This window comes from Haliaeetus leucocephalus, unplaced genomic scaffold, assembly GCF_000737465.1.
Source record: "Haliaeetus leucocephalus isolate CR32 unplaced genomic scaffold, Haliaeetus_leucocephalus-4.0 Scaffold295, whole genome shotgun sequence".
Classification (NCBI taxonomy): domain Eukaryota; kingdom Metazoa; phylum Chordata; class Aves; order Accipitriformes; family Accipitridae; genus Haliaeetus; species Haliaeetus leucocephalus.
In genome coordinates, this window is record NW_010972731.1 from 4,623,866 (window position 1) to 4,642,995 (window position 19,130).

The 19,130-nt window shown below is 44.1% G+C and overlaps 1 protein-coding gene across 1 annotated transcript in view; it reads right to left on the bottom strand.

Moving 5' to 3' along the window:
* MAD1L1 (MAD1 mitotic arrest deficient-like 1 (yeast)) overlaps positions 1–19,130 on the bottom strand; it is a 376,265-nt gene that overhangs the window by 122,054 nt on the left and 235,081 nt on the right. Inside the window, exon 16 of the mRNA XM_010570286.1 lies at positions 4,476–4,683. Coding sequence (XP_010568588.1) covers positions 4,476–4,683 — 208 coding nt within the window. The remainder of the gene's footprint in view (positions 1–4,475; positions 4,684–19,130) is intronic.

Consider the following 19,130-nt stretch of genomic DNA (forward strand, 5'->3'; position numbering starts at 1 on the left):
TCCTTCCTGGCAGGGGTGCCAGCCCGTCTCTCAACAGAAGGAATATTAAAAGCACTTTTCCTCCTTCTCATAGGAGAGGCTGCATGAAAGAAGGGAACACTCCACTGTACCTACGGGATAGCAATAAATCATAAGAGCTCATGGAAAATTCGCATTACTGTATTCTTTAGTCAGGAACCAGCTTCCACGAGTCATCCACTCCTACCTTCAAATACACTACTTTTAAAATGAGAACACAAATGGAAATAATCAGCACCTGAAGCATTCTCTCATTTTTACCCATACTTTGCTACAATACACAAGTCATTACTTCTGTCAGCTCCCCATTAGCTGCCACCTACCTATTTGCTTGCAACAAAGAGACCGAACTCTATCTCTAGCAGTGCCAGAAAAGAAAAATCAAGAGGTCCACCAGGACCACACGAGACAAAAAAGGAAGATCTAAACAGAAATGGCCTGGAGAGAAGCAGAAAAGAACAGGAAAAGCAATGGAGCTGGAAGAAAAAAAGCAGAAAATGCAGCCTGAAATACAGAAGGGGGGCCAGGGGGAAGGTGTGAAGAGCATGGGAAAGAGAAATGCAGAACTGGAACAGATTCCAAATCTGGGCAGTGATGCCCCGTGCCACCTTTCCAAAGCTGTTACAATCTGCATCCCTGTTTCGGAGACAGGAGGACTCAGAGCCTCTCCCCAGATGGCAGCCTGACCTTGGTGCACCCTGCTCTTACACAACCCAGACCCAGGCAGCCGCCGGGAGAGAAACAGAACACCCAGAAAGTTACAGCCCTTTCCCGTAATGCGGCTGCAACAGATCTGCCCCATTAATACTGCACGACACCGCGTGCAAATTTATACTTTGAAAAAGGACGGCATGTTGATACAGCTCACGGTGTTCAAATCTCTCCTTTGCAATAGCGCTGGTACCTATTTTAATAGAGACTGTTACGGCATAAATGAGAGGAAAGGACCACTGAACTACATGGCAAGTTGCCAGGTCGTGCTGCAGCCTCCAGTGGTTATGCTCAAAGAGATTTAAAGTCCAGCATAACCTTGATTTTTAATAGAGTCACATTTAATGAGCTTTAACGTCCACAGTAATAATTTCCTTATTACCTATCCAGGAGTCGGAACCATGATCAGAAAAAACATGCTGCACTCCAGTCCAATGAACGAATTTAATAATGGCCAATACGTTATTATCAAAACCATCAACATGATTGTCCTTAGTGCCTTTTTTTGGTTGGTATAATTATAATTCTTTGAACCTTACGCGTAATTGTTGCAGATCACATAAGCTTGCTGAACACAGCAAACCTGACTGGCTTGAGGCTACCCAAATCCCTCACCTCTGCCAATAAGCCATTCAGGGTGTATGGCAAAATAGGACAATAAAATCTTACATTTACCTCTATCTGTCAAAAGGCAAAATGCAAACTTACATATGACCTTTGTTGTACTCCCAGCTTTTATCCATACTTTTCCTACTCTGTCCTCGGTCTCCCTTCATCCCATTTGACTCTGACACGAGGGACATCCCACCTCAAAAGCTCAGAGAACCGAATTTGCCTTTTGCATGTGTCATACAAATGAGATGGATAAACAGACATATGGGTATTGCAGCTGACAGAAAGGGGTGCAAGAAAATTTTTAATTCTTGTTATTTTTGTACAGAAACAGCTCCACAAACCTCACTGAAACCTGCTCCCTTATTATGCACGATAAACCTCCCTCCCCAACGCAGCCAATTGCACGGTGACAAACAGAGCAGAGGGAGTTTCTGCCACACGGTCCCCATTTCACACCTTGAAAATATACTAAAATGGAAGGCATATGGCAGCCATGCCTGTGAGCAGAGCTGTTGAGATCCTAAGAAAACAGTGAAAGCTGGATCTTCCATTTCTTATCCAGAGGGAGACAGTGTAAGTTTTCCGGCCACGCGAATCCGTGTTGTTAAACCGCTCCTTGAACAGCTGTTGCATCCACACTGCAGATGCTGCGTGAGTTAAGCAGGAGAGAGTCAACGCAAAAATGGATGCAGCTCGCACAGCGCGCTTGATGAGTTGTCCCTTAACCCACCAGGAGCTCTGCCCTGCCCCAGCAAGAAGGCCAAATCTGGCATTCATCTGGCTAATTTAATGCCAGCTCAGATATGCCTGCTAACCTTGCACAGTCAGTGCCATAACATCCTCAGCATCTTTTGCACATCCTAATATACACCGCCTTCACCCTCTGACCGTACTGCTGAATGCTCCCACAGCAGAAAGGACGGTTTAGGACTATTTATGGCAACGTTCTCCGTGCACGACAATGATGCACACAAGTACATAAAATACAAGAAAAAACCCAAGATCCTTCCGTATAACCTAGCTTATGATACACATGCCCCAGTCTCAAAGACAGTCATGCACAGGGCTCCTCCATCCTTCATTCACAGCTCTTTTTCCCATTTTGTTTACATGAACCACTTCCATATGCACTTACAGGGGCCTCCTGTGACTGTGATAAATGACACTGAAGTATTTCTCACACTGCTAGGCTCTGCAACTGAGGCTTTCTCCCATTTGAGTTGGTGACCAGAAGTCAGAACGATGTAGCATGGGACTGGGCCAAAACGAAAAAAAGCATCACATATATGAGAGGCTGGAAACACACTGAAACCCAGTGAGCTGTTTGTTTTCCTGTCGGAATCAAAGGCAGAAGAGAAAACAGCTTTAAAAATGCATCCCTTATGAGCTAAAGACAAACCTGGTAACATCCCAGCACAAAAGCACCTCACAAACAGCTAAAAGCAACTGTGTGAAAGGCAGCAGAATAATAATTATGAATAACAAATCACAGGAGGCGTACATGAGAAACGCATTCCCCCAGAAGAAATGGTCTAATTACTGTAGATGATACCCCAGAGGTTCATTCATCAGCGGCAGAGACAGAGAGTTGACCTCACGTCTGCATCCTCTCTGCCCCTGACCGGCACTCTCCTCCCGGGGCTCGAGGGGCACTGTCAGCTGAGCGGATCCGCAGCATTAGATGTGCCAGGTACTCGGGGGCATAACGACAGACAAGGGCATTGGGCAGCAGCATCTGCTGTAATTTAAAACCCAGTGCATTTCAAATACAAATTGCAATGCAAGAACTATCCCCAAGAACTGCTCGAGTCTCACCGGGGTCCGAGACTGGAAGCTCCTACGGGCAAAGGAACCCTTCCCTAAAACGTTCAGGAAGCGTTTAATGCTTACGCGTTTGCTAGAGCATCCACTAGCAACAGTGACAAACTGTCATTATACCTCTAACATCCAGTCAGCTCTTCACTTTATAAACCACCCCATCTACACTTCTCACCATCATATTTTTAAGGCTATATAGTACCATAATCCACTGTGAGATGCCGGAACAAACGCATTCTTAGCAGTAGTAAAGTACTATTGTTTGAGCAATGGGAAAACAAGCAAGCTACTTTCAGAGAATTTTGGTGTCATAACAGTGAAAGATATTTTCTTCTGTGTATTTTCTTTAAAACAGGACTCTGCCATTTTGTGGGTCTCAAGTCTCCAACACACATGGCCTTCTAGGAAAGCTCTGCCCTCTTAGCCTCATCCGAGGGAGGATGCTGACCTCTGGACACAGACCATGTACGTGCTGCTGGAACACAACAGGTTAGCTCCACATGGACCTTCAGCTCTCTTTTCTTTTTCTCTTCTCTAACAAAAATGTTTTGAGGGCAAGGTACATGTGAGAGAGTTACAGCAGTAAGATCTCTTGGGCTCTGCAGCGTGACTCAACTCTACCTGGTCCCCTCGCAGTGTAGGTGATAGGTCACGTTTTATTGATATCCTTACCTTGATTTACAGAGTCTGAGAGCATGTCTGGAGGAGTTGACTTTGGGGTTACTGTACTAGAAAGTCTCATTCAGGTATGTGAAGAGAAGACAGACTGTACTGGAGGAGAGCCACAGATTCTGTGAAATGTATTTAGCTCGGTGAAAGATGTACTCTATTTTCATGGAGTATTGAATGTAGCTGTGATTAATGGGGCACATATACACTGATAAACAATATTAATTTGTTTTAAGCCAGGTCTGAAAAGATTTCAACCAACTGCTTCCCTGCAGCTATGAAAGTTATTTCCTACTGTCTGTATTACCTCAAAGGCTAAACCAGCTCTGAAAGGAAGGAAATATTTCCTTTTACTCCATCAGCAGCACCAGCCTATGAAGGCTGTTGTATTGGTATTTCATTTATCATGAGCAAATGATATGGATTATTATTATTTATCCTTACCACCTACCCTCTGCACCAAACTGCCACAGGACTGCCACCACACATTCACTCTCTCCTGCATCAACCCAGCTTTTTTCATTTGCCTTATAACTGTTCCATCAAGCACACTGTCTGCAATGTCTCCATCTGCTTCTGCAGTCAGCTCCTCTGGCAGTACGGATGAGTAAGTGCATCTTCATGATCAGAAGCCAGCAGCCTACCTGCAATTTCTTGTGGTGACTGAAAACTCCCAACTCCTTCCAAATTCCCAGGGATGGAGCCGCCTCCTTCGAGCACCCTCACCAGCTCCCTCAGCCTTTCACACTCCTCCTGGAGTTGCTGCTGCTCCTCCTTGCGCTGCTGCTTGGCCAAACTCGCTGGATTCATGCTGAAATGAAGAACTTTGGTTCTGCTGGGGTCATAGTCACCCTGCGTGGCAGAAACAACAGAAGCATATTGAGTTACTGATCCAACCGCCAAGTCCACCCAACCTGTACCACTCTTTGTGTGAAGACAAAAAATGTTACAGCAGAAAAAGGGACACTTACGCAGCGATAATGTTTTATTCCAACAGTTAAGTCAGCCAAACCCAGTATTGCTTCTCCTTCTCTTGCTACTCTCTCTTTCAAAAACAAACAAACAAAAAACCCAACCACCACAAAAAAAAACCCCCACTCAACAGAGCTTGCTCCCTGGCCGACACCTCCACAGTTAAATTTAATTCCAGAAATGAAGTTTTATAGCTGTATTTTAAATCTCTTGATAGCAGGAGATTATAATGAACACACAGATACACCCTTAAACTACAGCAGGACACCCAGTACTAGCCTAATTTATTACTCATACGAGCCAGCAACATCCATATGACTCCAATGGTGGAGTCATTAGCAAGTTGTATCAGCTCGTCCCAAACAAGTGAACAGATATTTCATTTTATACTTTTTTCTCAGAGGTGAGTTGTATTTATAGCAGTTTAAATAGTCAGTCAAGTCCTAAGATAGCAAATTAATATTCTTTCAAAGTGAGACAAAAACACTGATGTTACATTTGTGATTTCAGAAGGACAATTTTCATATAAACTACAGGAAGCCTCACGACCATAAAAGTAGTAAAGCATGTACTAATGCTGGCTTCCACGGCACTCTGCCCAGCTGAAACCCTATAGCAGCGCCCGCATAAAAAGGCATTTTATATGGTAATATTTTTCCTTCAATTAAATCTCAGGACCTAAAGTGATTTTGTAAACATTAATTAACCCTCAAGAGCAGCATGAGGTAGGTATTATCCCAATTTTATCATTCCATTTTCATTAAAGATGTGCTAGAAATTTATGTGGGTTTTTTTCATGCAAACCAGAGCAGAGACTGAGCAACTTCATCCTGAATTGCTGGTCATTGCTGGTAAGAGACCCCAGAAGACGCCATTCCCAAACATCTTTTATTGAAAATACTCCATCCACATACTGTAAAGCACCTCTGCTCACAGCAGGGAGTGAACTGCCGAAACTCGCCACCCGAGAGCCTGGCAGCAGATGCAGCACTGGTTGAAAAATGGGGTTGACAAATTCATGGAGAACAGCTCTGTAACTGGACCCTGCCAGCGGAGGGCAGGGCCCATCCTTCGGCATCTCTGGCTCCTCAGAGAGTGCGGGGGAGCGCGGCCAAGTCTGTGGGCTCTCCCAGAAGAGCATCTTCCGTCACTGCGGTCAGAGATGTTCTGGGCTGGACAGACCACGGGTAAAGGCCAGGTGGGCACTTTTTACGTCCACATGCGACGCTTGCTACATCTCGCAGCTGTTCGAGTGCCTTTTTGCAGGAGCCATACTGCAATTCTCCTTTAAATCCTCGCTTTCTAGACGTTAGCTGGGCAGAAGGCAGCTGGAAGAGGTGCGCTCACCCGCAGAGACGCAGGTGCCCATGAGCAGTGTTGGGGTCTGGGTCCGGCGGTGCCGGCAGCGACGCGCAGGCGCTCTGGTGCTGACGGCTCCCCTGGGGTCCCCAAGGCTGGTTCCCCCTCTGCCAGCTGGCTCCCAGGGCCATGCCAGGCAGATGGGTCCCACCGCAGAGGAGAAGCAGCCAAAGCTGAGGCTGGCGGGATGCCGGCAGTTACGCAGGCAAAGGGGAAGCGCAGTTTAGAGCTGGGAGAAGATGTGAAGTCCAACAGCGCTTTTGGTCAAGAGGATGGGGTCCATGCGCTGACGAATACGAGGTTAATGCCTTCCTGCATCTACCACCAAAAATATAATTTAAACCTGCACAGCTGGAAACCTTGAATTGCAATGCAACTGGCATGGAAAGCAGCAGTGTACTTGGAAACCAGCAGATGCTCTCACTGCTGTGTTTCCCAGAGGAAAAAAAAAAAGGGGGGTACGGTTATTCCTCATAACTACTCTGAGAAACCAATATGGTGCTCCTTGTGAGAAATCAGTTTAACCACATCTGTCCATCTGGGTAGAAGAGACAGTCATTTTTTCACAGGGTAAGTATAAATTAAAAACAAAGGGAGATCTTTATCTGTATATCCCAGGCCAAGAGGGGGTGGGAGGAACCACCTAACACAGGAGGACATGGGAACCCCCAAAGGGCTGCCCTGGTCCAAGCAGCTCACTCCAGAGAACTAGGGAAACTGAGGCACAGAAACCTTGGGTACCCTTCCTAGCTGTTTGCATACCCCACAGTCAGAGTACCTGGTCTTCCAGCTCTCGGCCACATACCGGGTGGGTGATGCACATTCTCATTCTGCCCAAACCTCGCGGTGCTCAGGAGACCTATGGAAACACCTGGGAGGGCAGCACTGATCTGCAGCCCCACGGCAAAGGGGCTTCGTGACCCCATTTCCATGGGGAGGCTAAGACAGACAGCCTCGACCTGACAGACAGGCCATAAGGACCAAGAGAAGAAATAAACCCACTGACAGCCTTGGCCAAGAGAAATTTAGAAGAGAACGGAAGGACTGGGACCACACGCAGCATCTTGGAGATGTTGAACAGAGGAAGCACGAAGACAGCTGTAACAGCAGCTTATTAGATACGCACTCCCCAGCAACACACTGGCATTTACAAACCTGTTTCTGCACCCAGCTATCTAACTTCTCGTGCTATTTGCATTTCAGGACTCTTCCAGACAGGTCAGGGCACTCTTCAGTCTCATGTTTGCCTTTCAAGGGAAGAGATTCAACCCCAAAGGTTGCAAAGGGGTTTATGCTGGCTGGCAAAAGGACGCTTTTAAAATCAGAGCTGCGGAGCCCGCTTCTCCCCGCGCAGCCCAGTACCGCGGTATTTCTGACAAGCTGGGAAGGGCGGCTCTGGCCCCATCTCCCTCGCTAGCTGCAGCACCAAGGTCAGGCAGAGATCACGCCTCCTCGCCCCGGCTGCCACCACCACGCTGGCTCCAGCGCACAGCGCAGAGATCGCCTGCGCTCTCATACTGCACCATCACTGCAGACGCTCACGCAAAGGCACGAGACAGCAGGATGATCTCAGTGTGGAGGAAAGCCATGCAAACCTGGAGACTGCTGCTACTTTCCTGCCGGGACCGCTTTAACCCATGCTGCGCTAGTCTGTTGCTTTTGCAGGTTATTTGCTCTTTTAAAACATCTCTCTGGCCTTTCTATAAAGCCCTGCCATGAAGCTGCAGTGCTTTGGATCTTACAGCTCTTTCAGCCCATTTATCCTCCCCTTTTTTAACAGGCCCCCTTGAAAAATCATGCTCTAAAACTCAGCACTAGGACTTAGCCTTATTTCCAGGGCTCGCCAGCACTCCTGAACACATCACTCTGAAGCTACACTGAGACAGGTGAATCTCTTAAAAACCCACTGTGATATGAAGGCTGTGGCAGAATCCATCTCATTTAACATTTCTGGGAAATCACTAACATGTTTGCTATGCTACTCACATTTTTGGGCTAGGGGCAGTAGCTTTCTCTTTATTCTACACAGCACACATCAAACCAGTACATTTCTCCCTACAGCTAAAATATTAGTGCTGCTGGTTTATATTATAGTAATGCCTAAAAGAAACCAAGTGAGACAGGGATCCCAGCGTGTGAGGTCCTGTACAAACCCCACAAGAAACTACCACCTAAAGCCCAAAAACCAGACAACAAAGCCTGAAGATGCGGTATGTGAGGGGAGCAGAGGTATGGAAAGATGCAGTCTCCTGTTCAAGACTCCTTAGCAGCACTGTGGCAGAAATGAAAAGAAAACATGTCTTCAGCGATGACCCACCGGACTGTACCGCTGCCTTACACAGTTGCACCAAGCAGAGCGTTACTTAAGTCTCCGGGAAATTGACTGACATACTATGGATTTTCAAATAAACGCAGGCAGCTTTCCATGGAAACGGTGAAGACCAGAGCCAATTTCTGATCAGAGGGATTAGATGCATGTGTATGTAATACCAAACAGCCAAAATGGTATCACAACTTCAATTGTTTGGAGTGTTTTTCCAAATTTCTGAAGGTTGGGAGTGACTTGGTTGGCTCTAGGAAGAGTCATGGCTGGAAACTGCTAAGTATAACAGACAGCAAAGCAGCATTAAAATCTCACTAGCATTTGAAGGAAATAAACCCTAATGCCGGTAAGAAACCAGGGACTGAAGAAAGCAAACAACCTCCTCCTGGAATCCCTTTAGCTCTGAAAAATGTAAATTGCTGCTTTTCTCTGTTAACTGCTCTTCCCCCCGCAATAAATCAGTCTTACTGATCAGAATTTTGTCCTTTCAGTTCTGCAACAGAAGCCTGGAAAATGGTGGTTTGGGCGCTGGGAGAGAAGATCTGCCTATTTAGAAAATTGTTTCTAAACTAAGGCTGCTGATGAGAAAGACCAAAGAGTGGCATTTGAAAGGTGTGGTATAAAAGAGACGGCCACGCTCTTTGAACAGGAGTTGGGACTCCCTGAGCAACTGCCCAGGAACAGCTCCAGATGTTGCTTCTGCACTGAACTAATACATGCAAGCAGGTATTGCTTAACAGAGTTAAAAAGCATCTTGCAACAAACAGTAATGTATCCCTGGTTTCTCCAAGAAGCATGAAAAGTGTGCGTCAGGTTTGGAAACTTGGCCTGACTGCGAGGATCGGCCAAATCCACTTAAGCTCATGGTGCCTTTACATAGAAATATGAGACATTTGGGGGATGCAATCAATATACGACCTCTAGACAGTCCCTTTGTTGGAAAGCCACCCTGCCCCTGGTTCATTCAGCAGATAACGTGGTAGATCGTTCTGCTCGTCAGCGCATCGCAGCCAGTGTCTCAGAGAGCGAAGATGATACATTACTGCTAGTTTCTCAGCAGCACCCCCTCTTTACCCCTATTTTTCCCAATACTTTAAAAATTGGAAATTGTAGAGATGCGAAGAGTAAATAACTTGAACTAGAGAGAACTGCTGGCGTTCATTGATTCTTCTTTCAAGGCATAACATTGAGCCAGTAATTTAGATTTGTCAGAAAAATGTACCCAGAGCTTCAATTTAGGAGGAAGCAATAAATACCTTGACTGATTGCAACCAAGTCTGGTTGACACTCAGTAGAAGAGTGAATTATTCATTCCTGGAAAGCAAGATGCTAACTAGCTGATTTGGTGCTTAAGGCAACAAAACCATTTTTGTGTTCTCAGAAGGGCACCGGACATTTTACGGAGATGATTTGTTGTCTCCACATGTTAATAAGTTCTACAGTTTGTGAAATAATGTTGTTTTGATGCGTTATCCTCAGCCTTCCAGACACATGCCCCAGGGTATGCACAGGGGCAACTCTCTCATAGACTGAGAAGAATCATCCCACCACTTCTGTCCTGATTGCGCAGCCATTATGTGAGACAGCCACCGAGATGCAACACACAAATATTGTCTTAATGCAAAACGTTCTAAGCACACACTGGGACATGGCAGAACTATTTAGTAAGACTCTGGCTATCAAACTTTCTGACAAAAGACTATGGAAAAGAGAATTTGCAACAGGGCCAATTTGCCATCTAGAACAGAGGTACAAGCTCAAGTCACGATGCTGCTGCCTGCCTTCCCAATTCTATCTCCCAGCATGAAAAAAACCACCCCGAGGAGATAATTGTGCTGATGCTATGTGTCATTTTTTAAAGCTATATTATCGGCAAACAGTCAGTATGTTGGTCTACATGTTGAAATTATAGCTCAAAAATTTCCTAAGTAATCTCCCCATTAGGGAAGAATCAGTCAAGTGACGAAGCAATGAGTGAAGACAGGATTGCTTTAATCTCTGAAAAACAGAAACTTTTCTTTTAGTAGAGGAGTTATTTAGAAGAACAATGAAAGCTGCCAGTGACAGCACCTTGAAAAGGGCTGAACTTATTCTGGCATCATTCCTCCTGGTTGTTTGAAAACTGCACAGTCCCAATTCAGAGATGTCTTTCTCCAGGAGCTATAAAAGCTTTTCTCTCTACTTGACTCACTTTCACAGACCACAGGTAAGAATAAAGTACTTAAAACCAGGTACTTTACATTTGATGAAACATTCAGTGCTTAACAAGTCCATTTAAGATCTATTCATCTACTGCAGATACTTCTAATCAGAAAGTAGAACTGGTAGCAAAGGGAATAGTCTCAACTGTTGTGAATACGTTTGTCTAACATCACTAATGAAATTAAAGAAGTTCATACATCCCAAGGAGGCAATGACTGTCAGGATACAATGTCAGCAAGCACTGTCAAGGATTTTCAACTGATTTCACATCCTCATAGGCTCTTCCTGTTTAATGCATTTGAAGTAAAGTTGTCAAAACCCATAGATGAGGCTGACGTGCACTTAAGTGCCTTATTTTTTCATAGTCTTGATGTCTATCAACCTTAAAAGATTGTGATTTCTGAGCAGCACAATAAATTCTGGCAGAGCATATGGACAGCTGAGTTTAATCGCTACTCGCTTGCAATGCAACAGATTGTGCTTGCCCCTGCTGAGAAAAGGCTGACGATTGGAAGCTCTTCAAGGAAAGGACCATTTCTTCTTTGTGCGACTCTTGCACACAGTGAGCGCCACCCAAACACAAGCAATACACACTGCTGCTTTCTTAGCTAAGGAATTTGTTTCCATGCTGACATCTTAAGAAAAAAATCTCCAAGGTTTCCAGACTGGGACGTATTATTCAATACTGGGGAACTTAAATAGAAACAATCTGAGGAGCTTAGTAGATTGTATCAGCTTTAAAGAAATAATGGGTCAGGAGTTACCTTGGAAGAACATCCAAAATAAAGACTGCATCTATCTGTAGCAGACAGATGGGAAAGTTTCTTAAATACAGATATAAAACACAAAGTGTCAACTGGAGGGCTGGTGGAAGGGGGGAGTGTTTGAAAAGCATCCAACTGGCCAGGGAATGCTCTTGCTTCCATTTGCTACCTCTTGTAGGCAAAAAGTAGCTTAAATTTTGAACACTAACACACAGCAGATAATTGGGTATATGCGTGTGAATGTTCGAAACTGAACTTTTGCACTCTCGAGCAAGCAAGAAGAGGGCCTGCAAAGAAGAAGCTGACGATCCTGGCTGGAGGAAAGATGCTGGAAGTGGAGGAAGACCCTGGAGATCAGAGAAATGCACAGGGATGAAGGCCAGGGGATGCCCAGGGACCTTGGCCAGTAACACCTGTGACTGGTGACTGCGAGCAGACAGGACTTTCTGCCCACTCTTCCCACACCAGCAGTGATCTCCCTGCAGGGAAAGGATGCCGAGCCCGAGAGAAGGCAGCACTGAGGTGGGGGAGCGAGCAAACAACTGTGTGAAAAAACAAAGTGGGGTAAAACATCTAGTATCATTGGTTCTAAAATAAACCCCAGTGTCCAGATCTACCATGGGTTGCTGCTTACTCTGTCCCACCCATGACGGTCTCCTGTCTTTGTTTTGTGACAAAATGTTATCCAAAGCCTCTGGCTGATCTCTCACTGTGTCAGGCTCCAGCTACTGAATTCTTGCAAAATCCAAGTTTCTGATGCTTGTACTGCTAGAAGGATTGATGATGCTTTCGGGGACCTGCAAGCTTATTCTTGGGATTCAGTGCCTCCTCCTGACTGTGGATCATTTAACACAGTTTGAGCTGCAACAGAAATGCACGCCTTTCCCAAGGCTTCAGGTTTCTGGAATTACTGTTTTGCTTTTCTGAAAACATGTGGCATTTGTGAATAAACAGAGCCACACACGCACACGGGCTTTGCACACAGCTAATAAACACCCTGTTGCTTTTACTGAATTATGAAAGCAGGGAAGTCACAAAACATTAGAAGTTGTCTTTGAATGTATTTATCTTCAGCTTACAGTTAATGGTATAGCATTTATGTCAAAAATTGTCTGCTGTTAGTCCTGCTTCAATACCCATTGGAAATTTTACTTAAAAGATGGAGAACAAAAAAACAGTGGGAAGGCAAAATTGGAATTTATCACCTGAAAGGCAATGCAAGGTCCCCAACAACTATAGCTCTTGTTGCAGTAGCTTATTAACTAGACTCAGCCTGGCTAGACAGGTGAGCAGCTTCTCCTGGTCTACGTTTATTTTATTTGTACTTTAACAGCTTTTAAAAAAAAGAAAAATTTTGGTTACTCAACTCTCCTACAAAATTATATAGGAGGCATTTCTGCACCTGGTACAAGGCAGGCTCGGAAAGCTTAATCCTACCTCAGAAAATGCCATTTTAATGGAAATTCTGTTTCTTGGTTTTGTTCTTTTTGTTTCTTTGCTCAGGCTTGTTAAAGTGATTAGAGCAAAACCCAAAGTAAACCACATCCCAGAGAATTCCCTCTGTACCCGGTGCACAAAATGCAGCACGCTCACCAGTCCTGTCCTCCCCTGTCGCAGAAGATAACTACACCAAGGGATCTGTACAGATCCCTTGGAACAGGAGCTGTATTAACAAAAATGGATTGCAAAGATGAGACAAAGCAAGCTAACGAATAAGCAACAACAACCACCTGCTCCTCATAGCTTTGCCAGTATGCAAACACTCGAAATCAGAAACAGTTGGGGGAAAAAAAACCCACCCAGAAGGTGCTGGATGTTGGGCAAAGGCTCGCTTGTTCCCACCAGGTCTCATGCCGGCTCCCTACCTTCTTTCCCACATTTCTCTCTCCATCATCTTTGTGTGTACATCTGCAGCATGCACAACCCTGAAACCTGGCAGCAGAAATTCACCTGGGCAACCTTTTCATCCCTCTCTTAGCCAGTTCTTAGTCCAACTCCTGCTACTTCTTCCCCCAAACAGGCAGATCTTTCTCCTCACCCCAGTAATGTGACCTCTTGTCCACACACCTTGATTCAGGCAACGCTTCTTCTACAGCCTCCTGAACACCCCTGTTAGTCATGTCTAGAACAGCAAAGGTGAAGATAATCTGTGTTAGTTTGATTTATGCCTCTTCATCCCCAGTAACTCCTCTATAGTTCCCACCAGCACAACGGATTTCAGATCCTTACCCTCACATGCAATGACATCAGTAATCCCACATCACCTTCCCCACTCTATCATTAATGCCACCTCCAACACCTGGATCAGCTGCTCCTCCCACAAAGACTTCTACAGAGCTTTCTCTTTTCCTTCCTGAGCTGATCTGCCACACTACACGTACTCATTGATATTCCTCCCTACGGCCCTCTTTCACCGCAGCATCTACAGCAAATTAGCAACGAGACAGAGAGGTGGTTGGAGTTAGGATGTATCACAGACAAAAAAGCTCTAATCACCCTAATCACACTACTCTAACACCAGACCATATCTTTTGGTACAACATGTAACACATTTTGGGCACTGCTGCAATACGAGTAATACAATAAAATGTCTCACCAGCGGTGCTGAAGTCCTTCAGGTACAGTTTTAAAACGGAGATATTTTCTCTGTACCCACTTGCAAATGCACTATATCCCCTGGAGGATGCAAGACTATAATTTGCATTGCGTGAGGCATTCAGATGAGGTCTGGGATGCAAACAAACGTGACAAGAAGGTTAAGAGTCAGGACAGCAAGGCATGGAATGGCATGGAGTTGGGATAATCTAGAAAAAATGCATTCAGACATTCACTGTCCTTTTCAATTGCTGCTCTTCCTTTTACTGAAATGGAAGAAAATCACGGTCTGCTCTAGGATGGTTTATTACCACCTAGAAATTTGAATTCCAGGGTTTCTACACTATTTTTTTCAAGTCAAGGATTCCTGTCTTTCCAGAGAACAAAGTCCATAAAAAGTTGCTATTATTTACACTCTAGTAGCATGCAGAGGAGACCTGTGGTGGTTCAAAAACCTCTGATAAAGACACTGAAAGTAAAAAAGCACACAGGTTCTGAAAACAGCCCCAAAGAGCTTATAGTTTGAGTTATAAAAAAAATCTTATTCAGAGATAAGACTTAACTTCATGGTGAGAAATGCTGGCTCTCATAGATCTGAATTTCAAAAAAGATTTTATCAACCTTCCCATACAAATGAAGTAACTTTGGTTAAGAATACTGGTGAGACATGTCAGACCAAAGATAGCTTTTCAAGAGAAGTACACATAGTTTAAGAAAAAAATTAACTACTTTGCTGCTCTGTTTTCTTATTCTGCATGTAACATGCACATACAGACAGTGTACAAATAGATCAGAAAGACAGAAGATACTTGAAGTGAGGTTTTTTTGTCATATTTACTCCAATCCAGATAGTCAACCACTCAAAAGCTTTCCCTCCCAACAATGCTCTATAAATCTTGCTCTAAAGCCTCCGTAATTCTGTGTTTCCTGGTAAAGCTCTACTTCAGAATAAATTCAGATGGGATTTCAAGGGGAGATCCCAGAGGAGAAAAGCAGCACAAGTTGGCTGTGCTAGCCTGCGACCCTCGGTATTCAAACAGGAAGGGAAGAGTCAGAGTGAAGTATGACAACAGAGGTCCCTCTTTCAAGACTTTATAAAGGAAAGTAAAACTGCAGTGTAATAGGATTTTCCAGTTAATATATCTCATTAGCAAAAAGCAAAACCTCTACGGGTATTTTTTTTAGATAATATCTTATATAAAAAGGAAGATTAATAATTAATAATTATGTAAAAGCCACTGCCTGCATGATCTGATGGCAGGACGCATCAAAGTTCAGCTGAGCGTATACAAACCTGAAAAGTAAGTGACAAGAGGAGCTCTCAATCATGTTGTGTGTTTGTACAGCAAACACATTGCATAGGCTGGTTGCTGAGGTCAACCACGACAGCATTAACAGCAATGCTGAAATTTCCTGAAGGCTTCAAGTACACCAGGACGTTTTGATCCTGTAATTTAATGCATATAAAAGTACTATTATATGTCCTTGCATGTGTAACTCTGACCTGGCGGGGTACAAAGCAAAGCCTGAATATCTCCACTGCCTTTCAGTGAATGAACGTGCACCCTCGGTCTTGGCCGTACCACAGTGCTAACCCGCTGTCATTAACGGATTCCCTGCCTCAAGCTGGAAGCAGTTCCACTTAAAGAGCAAGTCAAGTTCCTTTTCACATCCTATAGAAACTGTGACAGATGCTAATGTTTTGGAGGACTCATTTCTGACAGTCTCCTCGAGCAGCCGGGCAGTGTCTCAGTGCGTTTTATAGCAAACGTGCTCCAGGTTAAACAAGCTCCACTGCAGCCTCTCACTGTGAGAGGTTATTGCCTCCCACATTCCTTCTGCTTTGGCCAAGCAGAAGATAAAAATGAGGAAAACAAGACATGTCCCTGCAACACACCGAGGGGAAGGAGAGCTAGAGAATAATTGCCAGGTTTTATTTTTTTTGTCACAGTCACTTCTCTTCTCAGCAATGTGGCGTTTGTCTTGACACAGCTTGCCCCTGTCATCTTCCCCAATGCCACCTCAACGTCCAACCAGGTACCAAGACGAAATTTCTCTAGTAATGGATAATTTGGTAGAGGGAGAAGTGAGAGAGCAAATAGGGAGCTTCCAACATCTCAGAAAAATGTATACACATGTACATACCTTTCTTAATTATCCATTTAGCTACCTACATTATTCACCAGAAAGAGTCACTGCAGTTTCGCTTAGATATGTTGAATATGCAGAACCCTCTTTTGTTTGCTCTCTTCTTTCTCAAGTAAGAGACCTGAGTATCTAAAACATCCAAATATCGATTCAGAGGGTACATTTGCTTCCAGCTCCTCAGGGCAAATAGGCAAATGTTTGATTTTCCCTCCCTTTTCAGCATTTGAGCAGGTTACTTTCTTTATTTAAGCAAGTTGTAGGATCCCTGTTGAAAAGAGCTCTTTCCCCCTTCTCCAGGAGCATGGAAAAGGTCTCCTCCATCTCTACGTGGTGATGATTGCCTTTTGGTCCCAGGTTTCCTTACCCAGCTTGTCAGGGAGCTGGCCTCTGCTCCCTTGGTCCCCATGCAGAAGGGCATCACTTTGTGTCCTTTTATTCCTTGAACGTTAGAAGTTTCTACAGACTTGGGATTAACAAACATTAGAGAGGTCCTAGGCAGCGAGAACAGGGCTGTCACGGAGCAGCTTGCTGTGCATACAAAGAAACCCTTGACTAGAAGAGTCAGCAATGCAAGAGAATTAAAAAGCACAGTTAAACAACCCTAAATCCTCATGCATATTTATAAACTACATCACATCAAAACTAAATCAATACCCCTCACTAATTACATATGGCCTGCGAAAGTAAGAGCTGGTAACTTGTTTTTGCTTTACCCATTGTACTGATGAGACCTGGAAAGTCTCCATGCGGGAATAAATTCTTGGCCTGAGAAGGGGAATTTCAAGCTGTAACATAGCAGGGTAAGATGGAGCAGAGGGGAGAGGAGCAGCAGCCATCCACGCCGTGCAGATGGCACAAGGGATCCACCTGAGCCTTGCCTATAGAGAAAAGTTTCAGTTCAAATCCTTCTACTCCACAAAGAGAGAAACGTTTCTGGCACGAGGGCAGGTTTTTTGATTTATGCCGCAACTCTGTAGGTGACATAAGCTGCGTTCCAACCCCCCCTCCATTTCATACCCCGTGTGCGGTGTGAGGCTGTCCAGGTCAAGGACTTATATCAGCACAACCATCTGCTTAAATACACTTTCTTGGCTTCCACTGGGGGAAAATACTTCTGGGTTGCCTGTAAAGCTTCACCTACTATTCATCCATTTTTTCTTAAATGCAATTTGAACCAAAGATATGGGAAAATTTAGGAATGTCACACTGGGATCACTGGCCCGTTAGCAAAATGACTCTGTCAACAGGCTAAACCTGCCTTATACCAATTCATCTCCAACAACACATCTTCTTTATTTAAGCTTAGACTGCTACGAAGTTGAGCCAAAACCAATTTGAATCTATCTTGAAATATATTTGGTAGACACAAAACTGTCTGGACATTGGTGCATGACTTAATGGTCTGAAATACAACTGTCCTGTCTCCTGTTTGATTTTATTTCACCAGTTTTACTTCACCATGCTAATGGACTGGAGAGCAACGAGCACATTTTGCACAGAGATGTGAAGGGGCAATGATTTCAAATTTTACTGCCAAGTTTTCCCAGAATTATGACTGCCAGGTCAACCTATAAACTGTTAAGGCCCTACAAAACCTCATTCAAAACACAGTACTTCCTGCTGTATAAAATTCAGGCTTTGATTTTATCATCACTTTCTTCATTGTCAACATGAATCACAACATATTTATGAAAGAAAATTATGAATGAGGAGAAATTCTAGTTTTCTAGTGTTTCTCAGTGGGAAACCAGTTCTCCAGCCTTCGTATAACAACCCACTAAAGAGAGGACAGGTCAGCCTTACACAACAGCTAATCACAACATGCTCTCGTACTGTGGTAGTTACTATTTGCCCATTAAGTTTTAATTAGATAACACATGCATAACTCAGAAACTCAGACTAGCGGCAGTTGAGAAGGCATCTTTTCAACTTTATTTGAGCAAACCTGAAAGACAGCTTTTCCATACTTTGCTAACTACAGATTTTCAGAGGGCATCTTTAAGCACACAATCATGCTGACTTTCAGGGGTCAGATCACATTTGCTACAGAGGAATGCATTTTTCCTTCGTTTTATAGCAATTACTTGGTCATATTTCAGTTACTGTTTTGTTTTTAATGCAGTTTTAATACCTTAAAATCACTGCTACTTCAGCTGCAATCTTTAGCGGTACACAGGTTTTCTGAGGGAGCTAAAGGCATTTATTCCAAGTTGCTTTCACACGCAGAACCCCCAAATAGTCTTTGATGCATCCAGGATGTACTGACAGAAACCAGGGAGCTTCTGCCTGAAACTGATACTGAATAGTAGACGAGCACCTCAGAATTCATCTGCCTGAACCAGCAAAAAGTAGCCTCAAGAATAATGATAAACATCTTACTTGCATAAACTTATACATTTTTATCCTCCAGCAGGTCAACAGAGGAAAAAAGATCAAGAGACGTGATAAGGGAAAAGCACATTTGATGTTAGTGATTTCAGGAAAAAATATTATTTTCTGTAATCACTGTGAAAGGAGCACAAATCTCTGCCATCGTCTTGCTTAACAGAGCTCAACAATGCTTACATTTCAGTTGAGAGGAAATATCCGTTTCCATTATTTCAGCCCACTCAATCATTCCTTCTCTACTTTCTTCTCCAACTTAAACCCTTGAATCGGATGAATTCACTTACTGAAGTTTGCAAATTACTAATCACCCATTGGCAGTATTGATCTGCACATTTTGCATTTACTGCAGTAGGAACGAGACAGCACTGCCTGGTGAATAGACTCTGAAGACCGAAAAATGAGATTAACCAGCTAGCCTCATACAGATCAAGTTATCTGCTGCCTTGTTCACTTTTCATGAAGCTTCCAGAACACAGCAAACTGAATCCCCTTAACTCACAAGGCAGGACTGATACATAACTCCATTAGAAGAAAAGAGCAGAAAAAGC